At 43.7% G+C, this 20,914-nt stretch overlaps 1 protein-coding gene across 2 annotated transcripts in view; it reads right to left on the bottom strand.

The window, feature by feature from the left end:
* anapc1 (anaphase promoting complex subunit 1) overlaps positions 1-20,914 on the bottom strand; it is a 46,881-nt gene that overhangs the window by 6,214 nt on the left and 19,753 nt on the right. The window contains exons 26-49 of one of the 2 annotated variants that reach the window (XM_070977947.1): positions 20,595-20,631; positions 19,901-19,974; positions 19,308-19,486; positions 19,092-19,178; positions 18,817-18,956; positions 17,801-17,919; positions 16,457-16,587; positions 16,227-16,367; positions 13,821-13,973; positions 13,553-13,634; positions 12,682-12,773; positions 12,045-12,179; positions 11,286-11,368; positions 10,839-10,917; positions 10,605-10,679; positions 10,350-10,402; positions 10,112-10,259; positions 9,763-9,959; positions 6,001-6,087; positions 5,208-5,325; positions 2,445-2,522; positions 1,887-1,954; positions 1,538-1,676; positions 946-1,032 (exon numbers count right to left, since the gene is read on the bottom strand). In XM_070977947.1, the coding sequence (XP_070834048.1) occupies positions 946-1,032; positions 1,538-1,676; positions 1,887-1,954; positions 2,445-2,522; positions 5,208-5,325; positions 6,001-6,087; positions 9,763-9,959; positions 10,112-10,259; positions 10,350-10,402; positions 10,605-10,679; positions 10,839-10,917; positions 11,286-11,368; positions 12,045-12,179; positions 12,682-12,773; positions 13,553-13,634; positions 13,821-13,973; positions 16,227-16,367; positions 16,457-16,587; positions 17,801-17,919; positions 18,817-18,956; positions 19,092-19,178; positions 19,308-19,486; positions 19,901-19,974; positions 20,595-20,631 (2,582 nt within the window). The remainder of the gene's footprint in view (positions 1-945; positions 1,033-1,537; positions 1,677-1,886; positions 1,955-2,444; positions 2,523-5,207; positions 5,326-6,000; positions 6,088-9,762; positions 9,960-10,111; positions 10,260-10,349; positions 10,403-10,604; positions 10,680-10,838; positions 10,918-11,285; positions 11,369-12,044; positions 12,180-12,681; positions 12,774-13,552; positions 13,635-13,820; positions 13,974-16,226; positions 16,368-16,456; positions 16,588-17,800; positions 17,920-18,816; positions 18,957-19,091; positions 19,179-19,307; positions 19,487-19,900; positions 19,975-20,594; positions 20,632-20,914) is intronic. The other variant, XM_070977949.1, reaches the window with a different exon arrangement.

Here is a 20,914-nt window from a genome sequence, read left to right as displayed (position 1 = left end):
TGTTTGCGCTCCAGTGGGACTGATCATAAAATGCCATGAATGTGGCTGTAAAATACAAGACATCTACATAGTTAAATTCACTGACACGCTCAGAAAATGAGAAAATTTACCAAACTCCCCTCAGTTTTCCTGTCAGTAAACTCAGAACGAGAGGAACAATGAGCCAGATGCACCAGCTGTTAATTCAAACTGAGTTTAGTTATAGCAGCACCACACAAAGTACATTTAACCATAACAAGAACAACCTGTCAATGCTAATGCTAACTAGCTTGCAAATAGCCCATTAAGAATGGAGGGTAAAAAAACGAATAATGCAATATAGTTGATATTTGACCAATACTTTGGTTTGGTTTCTCTCTCACATGAACTCCAGAACAACTTCTCCATGTTTGCATGCATACAGTAAATGATGCTGTTGTATTTGCAAATTATGTCATAGCTTGTGACGCTACGGTGACTTCTTCACACAGATGACTGCTTTCTATTGGACGGAGCGACAGATGTTTCCTAGCAACTGATTTACACATCACTCACGTCCTCACGGGCAAAGACATTCCTTAAGCTGCAGTGGTGCAACTGAGTTTGTGAATCATTGCTTTGAAACTAGCTAGCAGTTGCTAAGAACTCAGAGTTTTGTTTTACATATTAACTTGGGGATAGATTTGGTAGAACACAATCCTGGAGAGTATGTAAACTGAGCGATGCTTTAGGTTTTCTTTTGTTAATAAGTACTGATTCAAACTCAAGCAGTGGCCTGGAAATCGCTGAGGTAGCATTCTTTGAGCTGGGATGACGAATGGTGGAGCAAACGACTCACATCGCTGCTGATCGGTCAAAGCAGCCACAGCTTCTCTCAGGACAGTCAAGCGGATGCAAGGTCATGCAGTTAAGCAGTAAAACTGCTTTCAGGGTCAAACCACATCAGTTTCTACGCGTTAAACTCACGTGTTTCATTCCTTCTGATGGTTTACAGAAGAACTCGGCAAAGGAGACCAGGGCGGGCTCTGAGGTGAACGTAGAGATGGCTTCAGGCTGCAGAAACACGAGGAAACTAAAATGATTTACATGAACTCGCTGACACGCAATGGAAGGCCAAAGAGGGCAGTCAGAACAGCGTCAGTGGGAGGAATGGAAGAAAAGGGTACTGAGGTCGAGAGAAGGAAGAAGAAGAAAAAGATAAAGGGGAGGAAGGACAGTGAGGTCAGGTGACGCGTTTTGTGTTTTTTTCCCCTCCGGACCTGCAGGTGTATTGACAGCGTACATTGAGGCCATCAGGGAACCACTAATAGTCTGTCAACCACACAGCTGCCTGCCGAACCCGCAGTGACAACCTGCCAAGACTGGACACAACCAGCCACAGGGGAGGAGGTCAATTCAATTCCACCCGCCTCTATTTATAGTCTGTTATTGGTGCAGAAAGCTTCAGAGGAAATCTGAGCAAATAAAGAAAGGCGGAAATTTGAAGGGTTCAGTCCGTACGTTCGCTCAAAGAACCTGCATGGACTAATGACATCGTGAGGGATCTCCATGTCTTTACCTTGAAGGCTCTGACTCCAGAGTTGCGGTGGTTGACGGTGGAGGCCAGCAGGCTCTTCCAGCCTTGCGGGTCATCTTTGTAGGGCAGCTGGCCGGCCCGTAGTTTCACATACAACACGCCATCTCTGGACAGGATGGACCTGAGGGAAACACACGGACAGATCTTTTAAAATCAGTCGACCAAATCAGTACTTGAGATCAGAGCTTCCCTCTGGATTCCACTAATCGATCTGTGGCACTCTGATGGATGCGCACTCTGTATTTAGTGGTTTCATTTGAGTGATTGCCTGTAAAACTTCTGCTTGAGTTTTAAACAGATGATGTTTACTGTAACTTCCTTCATTTCTTACTTTAGATGCTGTGTTTCTTTGCTGAGGTCCACGGACAGTTCCCAGTATCGAGGCCCCTTCACCTTTACCTGCAATAAATAAATGAATACAAATCACAAATATAAAAGGCTGAAGATATCAGGGTGTGCTTGACATATGCACAAAGGTTGCCATGAGGAACTGACCCTCTGCTAAGCCCCGCCTAAACCCTGGCTTAAAGGTAAAAAGCTAATAACATGTCAGCTGCCTTTGGACATAAGGCTTGGTTTCAAAACTAGTTAGCCAGACATGCTAACATTTGCCCTTGTGGTCAAAGACTGAACCCTGCGAAGTCTTGAGACCGAGCTTCATTCTTCTTAGAGCCTCATGCAAAACGCATCAACATGGAGAGAAATGCAAAGCTTGACAGGGCGGAGCCTAGTTAGATTTGCGAAGCAATGATTGGACAGCTGCCATTCTGAGGAGGGTCAACTGATACAGTAAGTAATCCTCATCAGAGAAGGCGCCACACACTGAGCAGTCTACTTTCCACTGGACTGCAAAGTCCAGAAGCTGTGAGCCGTTGTTCTCAGGCTTTACCCGCTTGAGAAGGTGCAGCTCAGGAAGCATGGTGGGAGCCATCAGTTCCACGGTCGTCTCGTCGTACCACTTGGTCTCCTGAAACAACAAGAAATGCCGTCATTACAACATACACGAGAACAAAGAGTCACATATGCACAGTTTTACGCTCCCACAGCTTAAATTGTAAGATCTGTCGACACCTTACAGCTGCACTGAAGTGGAGTCATTCTCAGTATTGCTGCATGCTACATTGCTACTGTATATGAGCAACACTCTGGGTATTTCTCATTAAGCAATGAAACAGCTTCCTGTATTTACACATAATGTTACCGAGAAGTGACACATGCAGAATGCCAAAGACTGACACGGCGCAAAGGTTGACAGAATTCATGCAGTCAATTTCATTTTGAGGTTAACGGTCTCTGAGCCTTAGTCTGCTAAGGCTAATCGCTGATGATGCTCACAGCGTCGAGCTGAGCTTTCTGCTGTGAATTAAATTGAAGTGAGGAATGCCATAAGAGGTGGTCCTCACAGTGGGTAATGTCCCCCATTTATATCCTTCTATCATCCTTAATGTGTGGAAATACAGAATTTTGGCAGCTTTAATCCACCGTGGTGGGCTGCCCTGCAACATCCCCACGCTCAGTTTGAGGGACCTCTGCTGCATATCTCTGTCCCTCATTCCTCTTCTATCTGTCGAATCGTGGATGCTTTCAGTAAAGCGTGACACACATCAGCTGCATTACAGAGAGACACATGATTTAATGCAAACCTTATTCAGAACAGAAGCTATGCAGGGAGCAAATGTGATATAGTTGATGTTTCTCCACACAGCTGATGCGCATTAACGGTGGGATACAAGACAGCGGTGTGTCCTGAAGAGATGACGCACATCAACGCATAGTGACACATGTAAAGACGCCAACAGTGTGCTGGGCCCAGAGAGGCAACAACGGGTGTGGGTGTTATGACATGCGTCAGTCTGTGTGCATTTCCCTTAATGCTTTAAATCTAAAGAGCTTGAGTGCTTTAGTTGTTGCAGGAAACTGACGTGCTTCTCCTCAACGTTCCTCTACACGGTTTTTCCAGGTGATTTAAATTTGCAAACTTCCACTCACAAGCCATCCCACATCTATAAACCTCTACCACCTACCCTCCCATTGGATGGGCACATTTCCACTTAGAGTTTTTCTACACAGTTTGCATATTTAGCACGCAGCCACAATGGTCTGGTTTTCACAGAAGAAGAATTTGGAAAAGCATAACTCCTCTTTCAAATGACTCCTTGCTAAATCGGTAAGACCTGAAATCAAAATACTAAATGCAGCCTCACAGTGCTTCAGACAACTGGAGAAAAAAGCAAGACTGTCTGAACCGGCCAAATCTATACAGAGCTGCAACGAAACCTCAAGGAGGGAGATTTAGAAATGACTGCTCCTGTAATTCAGGAGCTATTTACTGCATCTGCAGACTCAACTTCAGTGCTGCAGCAATGGCTGTCGGACGCATTTTCATGTTTGAAAATGCTGAGGCACTCCAGACAGAGTGGAGGAAGATAATAGCTGCGTAAATATGGAGCACTAGAAAAACATCAAGTTATTCTCACATAAGCATCAAATTGTCTGGTTGAACATCATAATGAACGACTGTTTTCTTAAAAGTGTCTCTAAAAATGAAAAGTGGGGCATCAGGACCAGCTGACTGTCTGTGTCTGCTTCCTGTCACATGAGCGCACATCATCCAAATGACATAACTGTGGCTGAACTGAATGGACACACTGTAGTCTTGTGCAAGGTCACAAAACAGCGTCTGAGCCGCCGCGGACTGAACCGCACCGACAACGCCACCGCCGAGTGCGTCAAAAGCTCCATCTGACTTACAATTATGTTGTAAACCATTTCTTTTAGCCTTTATGGAGCTGGAGATAGGCAGCTGATGTCCTGTAAGGTTGATGGTTTGGTCACTAATAGGGGTGTAACGCAAAGTTACTAAAAAGTGAGAAAAGGAAGAGAAGAAACAGAACAGGAGGACAGACACGAGTCAGAGTTGCATCTGGCCCTTTTTGCATAATTGCCTTTAAAAACTGGAGGTTGCATGTACAATGGGAGGATTCTTCTTCTTCTCTTCTTCAGAACTGTTGCTCTTATCAAGCAACCGCATCAGCAGAAGCAAATGGGGATCTATAAACAATTAGCAACAAGCAATATTTCAGTACTGCTCTTTAACTGTATGTGAATATGAACGAGATGCAACCAGTGTAGCTGTTATTACAGCGGCAGAGAGTTGTATGTTTTTATAATTAACATTTTTTGAAGTACTTCTAATAAAGGGGAGCTTCATTCATCCGGCTGGGAGCAGAGAGCTGGCTCTGCTTGAATGGTGAGAGCAAGCTGCACAAATTACAAGTGTGAACTGTGAGGTCGAGCGTGCGGTGTGGCCGACAGCAGTGACGCTGACTGAAAGCAGAACATATTAGTCTGATAAACAGGCGTGTTTTCCTGCGCCTCAAAATGAACTGTACATACTGTATATCACAAGTCATGTCTGTATAGATGTTTTTGCAAGTGAAACGCAAGTGAAAGAAGTTAAGACGCTGTATAAAATAAGGACGTTTCCTCTTTGTGACATCATTTTAAAGACAAACTACAAAACCTCCACTAAGGCAGTGTTGAGACAAATGCCTTGCTCAAGGGAAGGGCAGCTCATGAGCGACGGGAGCTTCGCCCTCCTTCGCAGGGTTGTGGCTACCTGTGCCAGCCTGCCCGGCCGTCACAAGCTTACCTTGTAGGTGACCTCTAAGAGGGCGTAGCAGGGCTTCAGGGAGTCCACGTCCACAGGGACCAGCAGGCGCGGCTCCGCAGCCAGCACAGCCAGGTGCCGCAGGGCCTGCAGGTGGTAGCTGCAGCAACATCAGCACACAGAATTTAATCACAGTAGGATACCATTTTACATCTATTGTTTATTTGGTTTAACTTCAAATGAGCTTTTTGTTAACTGCCATTAGCCCCTAAGACCCAAACTTTTGCATGGCATACATTTTTAATTTCTCTTTGCTATTTGGGCTGATTGGGACCTGATGAGTGTAAAAACAAAGAATTTTCAGTATATATAGGGACATCAGGCCCTTGCAAAATTTAGTATTGTGACAACCCAAAATGTGATGTTCACATATGTGGACACCAGGTCATAGGAGGTTAAACAGGCCGGGTGCATCACCCTGCACACTGACTTTTACACCTGATTTTTCACAAAGTGCTTGATCTGAACAATGGAGGTCCTGATTCGGAACTATTCGGACATTAATGATCTCAAAATATTGATTTAATTGCAGAAGAGGTTTAGCTGGAACTCTCCTGTATTTAAAGCACTGCGATCAGGTGATGGCGACGTCAGTTTTAACCGTCAGCTGTGGCTCAATGATACCTGCATGTTTTCAACGAGGGTCAGGGGAAATGTTGGATAAGAGACTTGTCAGCATTGGAGCTTAACGAACACGGGCGTTTTGTAGACAAGGTCTTGTTATCATAGTGTGTGTGTGTGTGTGTGTGTGTGTGTGTGTGTGTGTTGGGCTCACCGGTTGTCAGTGCTGTGAGCGGGGAAGTGCGGGTACAGGGCGCACAGCAGAGCAGCGATGGCTGAATTGGAGGTGCTCAGGGTGTACCTAACACAAGACAACACCCAACAACATCACAAATGCTGAAAACACAATCCTCTGCGTCCACTTGTCGCAACTGTCGGAACGAAAACACAACCCGCACGGTTGATGGCTATGTGAAGTATACTTGGCAGAATAAAAATAACAAAATTACAGTGCTCATGACAAAACACAATGCACTGTAAGTATTGCACAAGTTCTGAAAGACGCACTGCTCCAAAATAAACACCTTTTTATAAACCAGGTGTGTGCTGGTTAACGTCATCACAGGCCACTTCAGAGCCTCTTAAACATAATAGCTGGCAGTCAAGTGTGTACTTTGACTAATGGAGTCATTACAATAAAGCTGGGTCAGAAAATAAAGGCTGCTTGTACATGGAAGGTTACTTGTGAGAGCGCTGAGGTAAAGGATGTTGCTCTTCAATTAAATGGCTGCTTGGGGCACATTTGGCACGTTTAAGAGCCTCAGCCACACTGAGCATTACATTCTTTTCCCACAAGTTTACAATTCAAACAGCCTAAAATAGAGACTCACAGTGTGTTTAGGCATATTTTAGAGACAATCTGGTTCAGATTCTCCAGCATGGGGGAATGAGGAGCACTTAACCAATGAACAATGTGCTAGTATCCAACAGCTCCAAAAATTTTGAGGATTTCAATCAACAGTTGTTTCAAAACTATTTATAGGACACAAAGCTTGACTAATTTCTGGTATCAGTATCAAATTGAGCTTTAAACTCTTGGATTTAAAGCAGCTAAATGGAGTTCAGTAAGAATCCTTCCAAACAATCTCCATCTTTTGGTGGTTTCTTCATGTCCACAAAAAGCTAAATCAGTAATACCACACTGAAAAAAAATTCTCCTGCTACACTTTTAGAGAGCAGTTAGGAAGAAGGAGGTGTCAGAAGGTGTGACTGAAAGTCTGGCAAATCAGCAAATTTCACTAAAGGTTTCAATTCCTTCGTTCGAGCGGTTCCCAACCTGAGGGTCCCAGGAAGGGGTTGATGAAGCGGAGCTGAAACAAAAAGCTGATCAATAGAAAATTAGTACGACAAACGAGGACTGTGAAGACATCACAGCTTCAACACTTCGATGTGAAAACCATCAGCTGATTGACAGGATAATGAAAATCACTGTTAGTCGCAGCTCTACAGCGAGGCATCAACAACATCACACACTGTCTTTGACCATAAACTGAAATCTGCAACTTCACAACTTTCAAACTGACTAACAGCAACATTAGAAACAGAAACTTCCTGCTCTGACGGTTAGATCCACTTCTGCTACAGTAACGGACGATGGAGCCGTTACAAGGAGGATCGCTGGCGAACGACCAGTTCGTCTGACTCACTTACAGACTGGACTCAACATTTTCAACTTCTCATGTATGACCTTCCAGTACGTGGAGGAAAAAATACAAATTCAAGCTGTTTTACACTGTACACAAAAGATGTGTGAACTTATGCTTTATTCGTCCCTGCGGGGACGTTTGTCCTCTACATTTGACCCACAGTAACTGTTCCAGGACTGTTCCAGAGGGCAGCGCCCAGACACCAGTAAAGCCAGTTTTTATGGTCAAGGACAAAGTATTCATAATATCTCACATGCAAATGTTTGTTTTGGGAGGAAACCAGAGCACTCACATCCAAAGCCCCCTGTAAACTGTTACAGGCCGACTACATGCTGTGGCTATCATTAGCTTGAACGCCGTGTGTGACTTTGTGTGGAAAAACATAACTTTCACTTCAGTTTCCTGCTAAAAAAAACGAACAAATGGGAAGAGAAACTAACTGAGTGAACAAAAAGAGCGAGGGTGGGAGGAAGGGTGAGAAAGCCACACGAGAGATTAGCGGTATTGAGGAAAAACAAAGGTGAGAAAAGGAATGAGAAAAAAATGAATGACAGCGATGTAGAGATAATGAAACACATTGAAAGCCAAATGCGAATAGAAAGTTTCAATGCAAATGATTGAGAGGCTGAATGACAGACGAGCGGAGGGCGAGAATGAAGGAAATATAACAATGACATGGCACGAGCCGGCTCACCGGCATGAACCTCTGCAGACCCACGCCAACACACAGGTGATAATACACACTACGGTGCATGACATTCAGTCCCTGCAGCTGTGTGGGCTTTCAGCTGGCAGGTCCAAAAAAAACAAGGTTCATCTGATTTCGGCTGTAGGTGGAGAAACATTTGCAACATGTAGTGAGAGAGTGGGGGTTTTTCTTTCCCTTGAAAAAACACTGCGTGTGTGTGTGTGTGTGTGTATAAATGTCATTCATTATGCACAAGACAGCACTCATAACAGACTGTGTGTGTATTTGTGTGGCTAACCCACAGGCCATGTGTGTGTACCTGGTCCTTCCCAGAAACAACAGGCCCAAATCTGGTTAGTGTGTGTGTGTGTGTGTGTGTGTGTGTGTGTGTGTGTGTGTGTGTGTGTGTGTGTGTGTGTGTGTGTGTGTGTGTGTGTGTGTGTGTGTGTGTGTGTGTGTGTGTGTGTTGGTGCACAGTAATTCAGGTGCCATATGAAAGGCTACATGCAGAACAGAATTAAACTCTGCGTCCTCATCAAAGAATCATGAGCCAAAATCCAAAGTGTACTGTGCGTATGTGAGACTGGATTTTCTTTTTCATTCGTTTCTGCAATATTTGCATATTGTTTGGATGCTTTTTGGGAACATACTGTTTCAGATGAAACCACACAGCCAGGGTCAGCTGGATGCTCAGGGCCTTGCTCAAGGGCCCCTCAGAGCTGAAGAAGTTCATCTGCCCACCTTCTTCTGCATGTTATCTGCTTGTGAGAATTTTATGTGCACGTAAATCTCCACCCCATCTGACACTGTGCTCACAGGGGCCTTTTGGGCATTTTCCTATGAAAACCAACAATCAATTGATCCTGTTGACAAAGAACTGCCTGTGTTGCCCCTGTGCCATAAACCACTGTCATCTAAACGCTATCACAAACACATCAGTGAACCACTGTGGCACCGGTGACACGTTCCTTCATTATCAAAACATGGATGCTGTTGTTTATTTTGAGTCAGCCCACCGTCCTGCTGTCATAAATGCATCCCTAGAGCACCAGATTTGTATTCATCTGCTGAAACAGTCCCCAAAAATGCTTTATTTACTCCTTTTGTTTTAACCCCCTTTTAGTTTGGCTCTTTTCACGAGGCTTCAAATATAGACACCAGCCTTCTGCATTCTGGTCACATTCAGGGTGAGAAACAGAATGATTTAGATGAGAATATGACTTTAATGAGCAGATACATTCAGTGTGACTGCGTAAAAGGGGGTTTTATAAACGGAAAAGTGTGTCCACTCCACTCCTTCATTTAAAACAGCAGTGCTCGATATGATCTTGGGGAGTGATCAGAGTGGGTGGTACCATTGTAAAAGCTCGCTGAAAGTACCTGTTTTTTGGTTTTGAAATACCCTTTCAAAGATGTAGAAGTAATTACGGTTTCCTGTTTGAGTAATTTGCACATTTTTGTGGTTTTTGGCTTTTTTTTTTTGTAGGACCAGCAGACGAACGTTGAATTTACGATTATATAAAAACAGATAAAAAGCAGTATATCCTCATATTTAATGATTTTGAGCCCAAATACAGTGTTTAAACAGCTCCATACAGTAGTACCTGCACAGTGTGTGTATGTGTGTGTGCTGAGGTCTCACCTGCCCCCTCCCAGGAATAGCAGGCCCAAAGCCATGTGATGAGCCATGTGGAAGCCGTAGTTCATCTCACCGCCGGTTCGCTTGTGGAAGAAGCGACAGAGCTGCAGGACCTTCAGGTTGCCGGTGCCGGACATCACCATGGACATAGCCAGCAGAATCATGGACAGACCGGTCTGCAGGTTGTAATAACCTGTCTGCTAAGAGAGCCAGGACACACGTTGACAGAGAAAGGAGAAATATAAGAAGTCATTGTCTTGAGTTGAAGCAGGCATGTCATGATGTGATCTCGTAAAGCCGTTCTTGTATCAGATCAAAGAACACAAACATAGAAACTTATATAAACACTTACAACAGCGGCTGTACCAGCGAAGGACATGATCTTCATGAAGGTTCGGGCAAACTCGTAGAGGCAGTCAAAGGCGTCAGAGTTGGCAGAGCCGGCGAAACGTAGGCCCAGTGCCATGCAGGCCCCGGCTGTTATGTAGTCTTGGGCTTGGCTAAGAGAGGTAAAAAATTCAAGGTTTAACCCAGAAATGATGTATATGATACAATTAAATGCCAGTTTTTAATTCATATTAAATACTCACGCCATTGTCTCCATGTTAATGTCCTCTGAAGGGTCAAACGTCCCCCTCATGATCTGAGAAAAGAATAGAAAACAGTAACAGTCAAATATGTGAAATGAAAAAGCTAAACCTGCCTCCTTTCACAGAAATGAACCAAATCTCACAGCTGGCAATTCTTCACAAGTCATAATGACTTGTTGCCACGTCTGCAGCGTCAGCACCCGAAACCTGCCAGCTCAGTCATGTTGGTGTGTGTGGAAGTGTGAATTTTCTCACCTGGGGTATGTTACTCTTGACCCACTCAGTATTAGGCAGGATTTCATCCCACATGATAATGCAGCGAGCGAGAGTCTGAGAGGGTGCAGAGGAAAGACGGAGACAGGAAGGAGACAGACAGATACAGCGGATTATGGAAAGGTGGCAGCAATGAACTCACTCACTCACTCACTCACTCACTCACTCACTCACTCACTCACTCACTCACTCACTCACTCACAGTGCGACACTAACCCTCAGCAACAGAAACTCTGGCTTGATGAAATCCAGCAGGAACCAAGTGTCTGGAGGTTTCAACCAATCAGCAATCGACCTAGTGGACAGAACCAGGAAGAGACAAGGAGGTGTTAATACCCTCCTTCCACACCCTCTCCACCAACAGAGAGACGGCATCAGATGACGGAGACAGGAACCTCTTGACCAAAAGCAGAGAGGGGGGCGATGGAGGAGTCGACTGTGGCGTAATGTGACGACTGGGCTCATTGACGGAGGAGACTTTCCATGGGGCGGGTTAGGATGTTCTGCTCAGCGTTAGACTGGCTCTGAGGTACCACATGTTTGGATAACTTGGATATTATAACACCTAATTTTTATTGTTTTTGCACCTTAAAATAAAATGGAGAGTGGGTCAGTAGGATCAACATGCTTAACAACATCTGTCAGTTGTTTGTCTTTTCTCACCTGTTGTTGGTCTTGAGGTAGATCATGGCGAGGGCCAGCGTGGCCCCTGGACACGTCACGTCTACATTTATTGTGTCACCCTCCTGGAATGAACATTTAAAAGACTTGGTTAGATGGCTGACCACAGAAACTAGTCAGCTAACGATCAGTGTCTTGTTGTTACATCTAATTTCAACGTTTGTGAAACTTCAGATTAAGAGAGAGATTAAGATTATACTTTATTAATCACCACACAACATGCTATGCATCAGTGACCACAACAACACACACAACATGCACATGTCATGCTTTTGGTGAAATTATTCCTCTGCATTTGACCCATCCTGGTAAATCCTTCCTCCGCAGCAGACCAAGAGCGGTGGGATGCCAGCTGACAGCGGCGCCCGGGGACCCAGTTCCTTGTTGTCACCCTTCGGTCAGGTGGTGATCTTCTTGCATGTTTTTAGCGGGGGGGGTTTTTTATGGAGGATACCCCAGGTGAACACGGGGAGAACATGCAAACTCCACACAGAAAGGCCTCAAGACAAAGGGCAGTAGGCACCGAAGGCACGGAGGAGGACATGTCCACAGTGTCCACAGCGCCCCAGGCGGGAATCAAACCTGGGACCTTCTAGCTGTGAGGCGACAGTGTAACCACTGGCCCACCGTGCCACCAACTTAACTTAACGCAACTTAGCTTGTTAAGTTAATACACGGTGGAATTCTGTTTCTACATTTGAGATAACAGTCTTTCTAACAGAAGCAGAAAAGACCTTCTACCTTGATTTGGTAGCTGGGGGACTTGTGTCTCTCCCTGTTGGCCCCGGCCTGGGCTCTGCGGTGGCCCCCCACCATGTACTGATACAACTGCTCGGGGACGTTCAGGTCTGTCATCCCAATCAGGTTACTGCCATGCTGCAAGGAGAGAGAGGGACGGGAGGATGAGCAAGGGAAGGAGAGAGGACGAGAATTTGTTCTTCCTCTTCCTCAGAGGGTATGAACAGAAATTGTTTGAGAACTGACACCTTTACACGAGCCAGAAACGAACAGCTGCAGTGAAGTTTAATGGCAGAAAGCGAGCTCTAAAGTATCAATGATGATGGTAATGATCAGACTTTGTGAGAAAAAGACTGCTTCTCTCAGGAGTCGCTATTTAGCATCAATGATAGGAAAATATACAGTACAGGCAGAAATCCAGAGGAAAATAGTACTTCAAAAACATACATTACGCAAAAACCCCCAAATATTTTCTGACCATCTGACCATCTGTGACCTGCTGTTTCCCTAAAAACATCTGACGCCTTCTGATAGGACAAACCCGGCCCACCTGAAACTTCCAGCAGGTTGAAACAACATTAAGATGTTTCTGCAAACATGAACTTGACCAGCGCAGCGTTTCTGTGTGTGTGTGACTTACGCCCAGACAGACCATGCCCAGGGCGAGACCTGCAGCCAGTGAATAGGACTCTCTGTCTGTGCAGTACTCCATCTCCGGACCCGGAGGTCGACCTGAAAGACACGACAGGAGCCAAAAAAGCAGAATTAGACCAAATATCATAACATGAAAATTCAAGAGACCAACTCAACACAAGTTCAAGAGCTGGAGAGCGTGAACCACTTCTGTGATTAATGTTGGCCAATATTACTTTTAAACTAAGGATATATTTTCTTATTAGTGCTCACAGGAGTGCTCAAAAACTCTTTAAAGTACAAAAACAGAGCAGAGAATACAAGTCAAAAATCGTTTTTTGCCTCTCATTTGCGTTCAGGCTGCAACCAACAATCATTTTCATTATTGATTAAGCTTACAAATATTTTCTCGATTAATCGTGAAAGTGAAAAATGCTTGTTATACAGTATATTTCCCACAGCTTCATGAGAAATATTTCAATGTCTTGTTTTATTCAGCCAACAGATACTCAGTTTACTGTCATGCTGTATTTGAGTGAACAAAAACGTAAAATGTTTGTATTTGAGAGGCTGGAGACTGGCATTTTTACTTAAAATGTGACTAAAAGAAATAACTGATTCTGAAAAATGATATGATGATAAATTCCTGTCAATCACCTGATCAATTAATCAACTGATCTCTGCAGCTGCATTCATGTTGGTGCACACCGCTCAGCACCTCTGACTACATTGAAAATTAATATGTGGGAATTTAATGAAAAATGTTGAGTATCCCTGTTTTAAACACATAGTTAAACAGTGTGTTTGTGCCATATGTCTATGGTTTGCACACACGCACACACACGTGCACACACACACACACACACACGCACACACACCTATCTCAGAGAGCAGGACTTCAGCATTGTGTCTGTGTCCTGTTCCCTGGTACACCAGCCCGATGCCAATTACAGCAGCAACCTGCAGAACAGACAGAAAGAGAATTGAATGTCTAATAGTTTAATTTCCCGCGGGTGTAAAAAACATAATCCACAGATACACAAATCCTCGTAGTATTACTCATATTCTCACAGACATTTCACAGTATTTTCCCTCATTGCACTGATGAGCTCTCGTGTCTTGACATTTCAGTACGCACACTCTTACCTGGACGTTGTGCGGCACGTCCAGCTCAGTGGAGGTGGGAGGCAGAAGGGCAGGGATGTGTATACTCAGCAGGCGGGTGATGGACATGTCCATGGTGCCCAGTTTGGCCGAAGACACGCCCAGGAGGAGGCCGATGCTGGTCATCTCATGGCCCTGACCGGGCGACGGGGACGAGGGGTTAAATTTCAAAGACGACTTAACAGCATAAAACAGGGAGTGAACATTATGAAAGCTGAGATCTGAGGGATTGTCTTCTCTTTCAAAGGCTGGTCAGACCACGCAGGCTGATGTCTGTCCCCGTGCGCAGCCTACCTGCTGCAGCAGAACAAATTACCTGCAGTGTAATCAACTCTACCTGTGACCCTGTGGTATCTGAGGCTCGCCACGACAGACGGTTTTCATTAGACCCCTGTGGATGTGTGTGAGTGTGTGCGTTTAATAATAACAAAGACATACTATGTTCCTCCAACATATGTACTGTCACACCAACACAAGGAAATGGGTCATCAACAATTTAAAATTGTGAGTGTAAATTGAATACTGGACATTTTTTGCTTTATATTTAAATTAAAAGGACCCAGTTACCAACAACCAAGTTCTTTTTTTTTTGTTTTGTTTTGTATTTATGTCAACTATCTTTGAATCACTCTGTGTAACAAAGTGACTGACTGTCAGGTTGATCAATTAAAATGGCAAAAAACTGAACAGTCAAACCCTCAGTCTATTAGTTAATGCCTCAATCAATCACTTTTTTTGCCTATAAATGATCAAAAATAACCAGGAAAAGCCCAAACAACAACTGAATGTCCAAATATTTGACTCGTTTCACTTCTCTAAATTTGACCTTTTTCAGCAGAGACTTTACTCTTAAACGGTTCTTTCACATGAACATGAACACTAAAATCATTTTAAAGTCGCCAAAAACAGGCACAAGTGAACACACAGGGATGCCTAAAAGATGAGGGACACACACACACACACACACACACACACACACACACACACACACACACACACACACACACACACACACACACACACACACACACACACACACACACACACACACACACACACACACACACACACTTCGACATTCTCTCTAAAACCACAAGCATACACAATTCTGATGAACTGATCTAAAGTATGTCAGAGTAATTTCTCTTTTACAGCGAGAATAGAAACCAACAGAAAACCACCAGCTACAAACCGGCTTCGCTGTCAGCCGCCGTCACAGCTTTCATTCACGCCGAAGGCCGTCAGTTACACACAACTGTCTGTGTTACATTAGAGCTGTTGTAAAGCTCTGCAGGGTCCTGACTGTAAGTCAGTGTGTGTTACTCCGAGCTCTCGATATCAAAATGTGGGTGATTTTGACAGTATGTAAAATTTAATTTCAACTAAACATAGAACATTTATTGGTGGATCTTAAAACAAAACGAGATTAGTTCATTACGGGTTCTGATTTGTCACCGATTTAACATCAACTGCATACAAAAAGCTTTATGGTCAACTGTATAAAACAAGGCGAGCCTCTTCAGGAGAAGAAGAAGAAACACCTCAACAGGAAGCTTTCTGAATGGATCTGTGTTTGGGCATGGATATTTTTAGTTGAATCTTTTCAGGAAGTGGACTTGGGCCAATTCTCAAGCACGTTAAAGTCTACAAATGAGATTTAACAACGGTCTCATACACAATGGAGAGAAATGACTAACAGGGAGAGCTGTTTGATCTTCATGAACTTTAGCTTCAATTCACATCCTGAACCAAAATGGGAACCGAAAATGACTTCATCTCGACGCCAGTCTGGCTACTCCCTGTGTGGATTTGGTGCAATGGTTACTCTTTATCTTAAACCGCATCTTTACACTGACTTTTTAATTAAGCAAAAATAAGACTGGGCCTGCAGCATCCTGTTGTTTTTCTCACCTGAAAGTGGGAAGGACTCATCTCTTTTTCAAAGTTCTCAGAGGGCAAAGTTTCGCTTTGACTGGCTGCCTGGCTCTGATGCGAATGTACGTCTCTCATTTACAGTCATCTAGAGAAGAATGTGTGTGTGTGTGTGTGTGTGTGTGTGTGTGTGTGTGTGTGTGTGTGTGTGTGTGTGTGTGTGTGTGTGTGTGTGTGTGTGTGTGTGCATATAAGAGTTAGATGTGAGCAGATGGATGTACTTTAGTAAAGGCATATTTAACCATATGTAATTCTTTGTGAGTTTGAGTGTGTTTGAACCACAGTTAGAAACAGTAATTTAGAGCACTGTCTACAGTAAACTGAGCATTAAGGTAGAAACCGTTCATTACACCCAAAAAATGTCTGCTTTTGTGCTTTTGTAGGGTTACGAATACATTAAATTTGTGCGTTTGAAACTCAAGGTGTGAAACAAGTAGCGTGTGCAGGTGTGTGCACCTTGGTGAGGTAGTCGTGGATGTTGAGCGTGGCCAGCTTGGTGAGGTGTCCGTTGAGGCCTAGAGCCATGAGGAAGCCGGCGTACTCATTCGCCAGCTCGGGGCTCTTTGGCTTGTTGTAGGCTATCCAGGCTGAGTCCACCTTAAAGGGGAAAAAAAAAAGTTTATTTGTCAAGAATAAGGAATGTCTGTTTGCTGCAGAGGAGATGCAAACATGGACAACTGGCCGACCTGTGAAGCAGGAGCTATTTTGAGTCCAGCAGCCACTCCGTTATGGAAGCTGGGCCAGCTGGTCATGTTGGGAGGAACGTCAATGTTTCCGCTGTTCAGATCCACCATAGTGTTCCTGGGAGGGGCACGGCCTGCGGTAGAAACATAGACATATACAGTAAAATCTGGAAATAAATACAGAACGAAGTTTTCTCTGTCAAAACATGTATAGGTACACAGAATGTATGCATTCATTTCATTTTTCATTTTCATTTATTTGTTTCACACATGTATAAATACAAAGGAAAACAAGGTGGGGATCACATAAGGGAAATAATAAAAAATAACAACAACAAAAAACAAGAAAAACATGTGTGAGGTGTGGTTAGAAACCTATAGAGGCTTATATGAAAACCACACCCAAGACACACAATACAAAAATCACAAATACATATTAAATGTTCAAGTTGAAAATATCATGAAAAAAAAAAAGTAAAATCATAATTCATCCATACAAATTCGCAATGATATACATTTAAAAATAAAATAAAATAAAATAATAGAGTGGTCCTATTTTTCCGAATCAAAAGACTTCAACAGGAGAGTATTTTTAAGTTTCTTTTTGTATATGGACAATGACAAAGAAGAATTAATTAAATACATAGTTATGCATAAAAAATGCCTGAGTGACTGTCAAGCTGTGCCACAAGTTTGTTCATGATTTTGTGGTATACGTTTCTTCTAGAGCAGTGATTTTCAACTGGTGGGTCGCGACCCAAAAGTGGGTTGTGGACCCGTTTTCAGTGGGTCACAGCCCTTTGCCTGGGCAAAAAAAAAAGTTAAGAAAAAAATCCTGTGCTTTTATTTTGAAGCAAAGTGCCGTCTATTCGTGTCGCAGCTTGTCATTAAGAGGTGATGGTGGATCAGTTGAGAACCACTGCTCTAGAGCAGAGATTAAAACCTCTGTATGCTTCATAAGATAAGATAAGATAAGATAAGATAAGATAAGATAAGATAAAACTTTATTAATCCTACGCCAGGGAAATTATGTTGTTGTTACAGACAGCAGCAGCAAGAATAAAGAATAAAGAGACGTAGAAAAAAACAAATGAAAAAGGATACAAATCCACTATTAAATACAAAAAAGTGTCTAAAAATAGAGTTGCTTTTGGACTCAGTTTCTCAATAAAGAATTCTGGATTGCACATGGTAGGCTATGGATTTCTAAAATACACAATCAACAAAGTACCTTAGTGCTTTGGTACTAATTGAGTAATTGAGTTATCAGTTTCCTGATGTAACCTGAGGGGCTCAGAGGATTTAAAATTTGGTCAGCGTGCGCGAGTTTCATCACCATCACGTTACCTGTCAGGTTGAGTTTGGGGACGGGTAAAGGTTCAGTCGGCACAGGGTGATAGGAGAAGAGCGTGAAGAGGCCTCGGCCAACGGGAAGAGCCATGGTCCTCTGACAGAGCTGCAGGAGTCTGGGGAGGACAGGAAGACGTGGACAAAAAGACAGCGGGGAATTAAAACTGAGGAAACATTACAGACTCCGAGGCAGAGTGATCTATATAATTGACAGCAGGTGTGGGCCACCATTGACAACAGCAGGCATCCCAATGATTTCTCCTAAGATAGAGACAGGGAGGGGACAGAGTTTGAGACAAACAAAGGATGTACAGTACACAGGGACAAAGCATGAGTCAGCAAAACACGACTGAGACAGACAGACAGACTTATCTGAACAGTACAAAAGAAACACAAGAAAGGCACCAGAGCACAGGAAATAAACTGTATGGGTCCTTTGATTTAATTACAGTAGAATACAGTAATGGAGTCGGCTTGAAATAAAGGCATGACTTGGTTTTCAGCACCTTTTTGATTCAGACATGGTCATACTTTAAGCTGTTTCACAGGTGGAAAACTTATGTTTGAGTCACCTTGTTGACGTGGGACTTGAAGCTTAGATCTGAGTCTAGGATAACACCAAGACCTGTAAACTCAGATTCAATGCAGGGACTTCATTTCCCCAGAGGATTGAACAGCATTTCTCTTTTAGTTTTAGAGACTCTGACTAGTAGGATTTCAGTTTTGTCCTCGTTGAACTTCAAGAAATTAAGGCTCATGTATTCATTTACTGCCAAAAGACAGTCAGTAACGGCATCTGTAGCTGCAGCATCATTTGGTCCAGCACAGATGTAAAGTTGTTCATCATCTGCCTGACTATGGAAACACATACTGTGTTCTCTAATGATGTCATTAGGTGGCAGCATGTATAGTTAGAGCAGTCATGAACCGAGGCAGCTCCCTGCAACCCCAAAACAGATGTCATGTTTCTCATCATCTCCAAGACTAAGGTAACTTTCTCCTTTTATACTCACTTGTTCTCTTTCTCCTCGATGTACTCGTGGTCAGAAACCTCTGGCAACTGGACAACACTGACCCGGACTGGCCGAGAGCTCTGCAGGAGCCTCCTGACCTCCTGGACCCTCAGATCCTGACTCCAGATCAGTCCTGTGACCTGGAAGAGAAGATTTTCACTGAGGAACTCCTGTAACTTTAACCCCAAAACCAGGCCTTCTTTAGATAACTAATGAAGGTTAGAGAAGATCATGTTTAGAGTGAAGACGGAGATAACGTTTACTGCATGTGTTACCTCTTGAATAATGTCCGACATCCCATCTTCTTCCTCATCTGGCTCTGTGGTTGCAGGAGGCTCCAAGGAAAGACCTGAACCTACAGACTACACGCACACACAGGCACACACGCACACACACACACACACAGCTCAGTCAAAATAAAATATTGTGGCATGTGTGAGTTTTCAAGAGTTTTTAGGTGAAACTCTGGGTGCTTCTTATTTCACACTCACAGCTTTGCTTTTAGCCAGGGTCATCTTGTGGGCTTGTTTGGTCAGATCCTGTCGCCCAATCAGCAGACAGACCTCCTCTGACCAATCAGAACACGGCTGCTCCCGGCAGCAGTAGATGGCCTCCCTGATGGGCAAAGCCACGCCGAAGGGGACTGACTCCAGGTCTTTCAGGGTGAAACCTAAACCAGTGAAAAGAGAGTCCAGCAATGAGCCGTGTCATCATTTTCTGCATCCTTGTGTCGTGTCACACGAGGTAGAAAAGCAAGTCGTGTTTCAAAAACAAATGCATGAAACACTGCAGCCTTCTTTCTGTGTTTTTATTGGGGAGTTAAACTCAACTTTTTGCTGTTGTTGTACCTGGACCTGCTGCTAATCAGTACGTGCAGAGTGTGCCTCCTGACTCTGACATTACTAACACTCCAGACATGTTGTCTGGCTGTGAGAGCCGGTTCGCAGTCTGCGGTGACGCTGGACAGGTGTGAATGTGTACATTTCCATTAATGTGAACCAGTGCGGTGCTGAAAAAGAGGATATGGCTTCAGCACACCTTCCTCTGTGTGGACAAAAACTGAACAAAGCCCTGCAAGCCGTACCTTCAGAGGTCAGCCAGACCACCAGCTGCTCAGCTAGACTCCCAGTGGAGAGCTGAACCTTCACGCTGCTCTGCCTGGAATAAAACACGTAGACATGATCAACGATTAACTTTCAAAATTAACTATGCCCACTCAAGAATAGTGGCTCTAAAAATGCTTTTGATCCAATTTAAAAATCCCCTGTGGAGTTTTTGGCCTCTAGTAGCACTATGGAGGAGCTTTCTTGATGAGTGGGTCTCAATTTTGTTGGTCTCACGCATCAACACACGTGCACAACATGATACACATTCCTGCCGACTGACAAGCCCACTCATCTGCAAGCTGAAGTAATGCACCGGTAGACACTGAGTAATGAGCCACAACAGGAAGAACAGAAGAACGTGTCACCAATACAGGTTAAAAAAAAAGAAACTTAGCAAATATCAAATATTTGAAGAGAAATTAAATAAATCCAACTTGTGTGGACACACAATGCCTTTTGGTAAGTAACACTGAGTGTCAACATAACCGATTAGCATGAACTGAAAACGCTGCAGGGGCATCTGTATTACTGCGTGGGAAATTTAATGCCAGCTGCATTTTGTACAATATTCTGACACAAGGCTGAAAGATTACAGTGATTTAAAAAAGAAACGTGTTATTGCAAATCCTAAAATCATGAAGCTCTTCCTGTCGTTGATATGAGCTGAATTACCTTCTGAAGTGCTGCTCACTGGCTCGGGACTTCTGGCCTGAGAAAGAGGAGGAAGAGGTCAACAGGTTGATTCATTCGTTCTCCTGTTTGTGAGATGCCAAATCACACTCATCACGCTTTCACAACCGAAAAAAGAACTCTCGACTGTGTGAAAGCATTTCCAAACCTACACCAATTGGCTGCTACGATTTGTCACTAAAAAGAATGGCCACTTAAATTACAGGTTAAATGAAGGTGACATTTTGTTCCTGATGACTGGAGGACTGCACTTATGTGGGACGACATCTGTTGTTTGGTTTTGTTGTTTGTTTGTTTCCTCA

Source organism: Chaetodon trifascialis, chromosome 13 (genome assembly GCF_039877785.1).
Source record: "Chaetodon trifascialis isolate fChaTrf1 chromosome 13, fChaTrf1.hap1, whole genome shotgun sequence".
Lineage (NCBI taxonomy): Eukaryota > Metazoa > Chordata > Actinopteri > Chaetodontiformes > Chaetodontidae > Chaetodon > Chaetodon trifascialis.
Note: the sequence above shows the minus strand (reverse complement) of the source record. Positions and strands in the feature narration are given on the sequence as shown.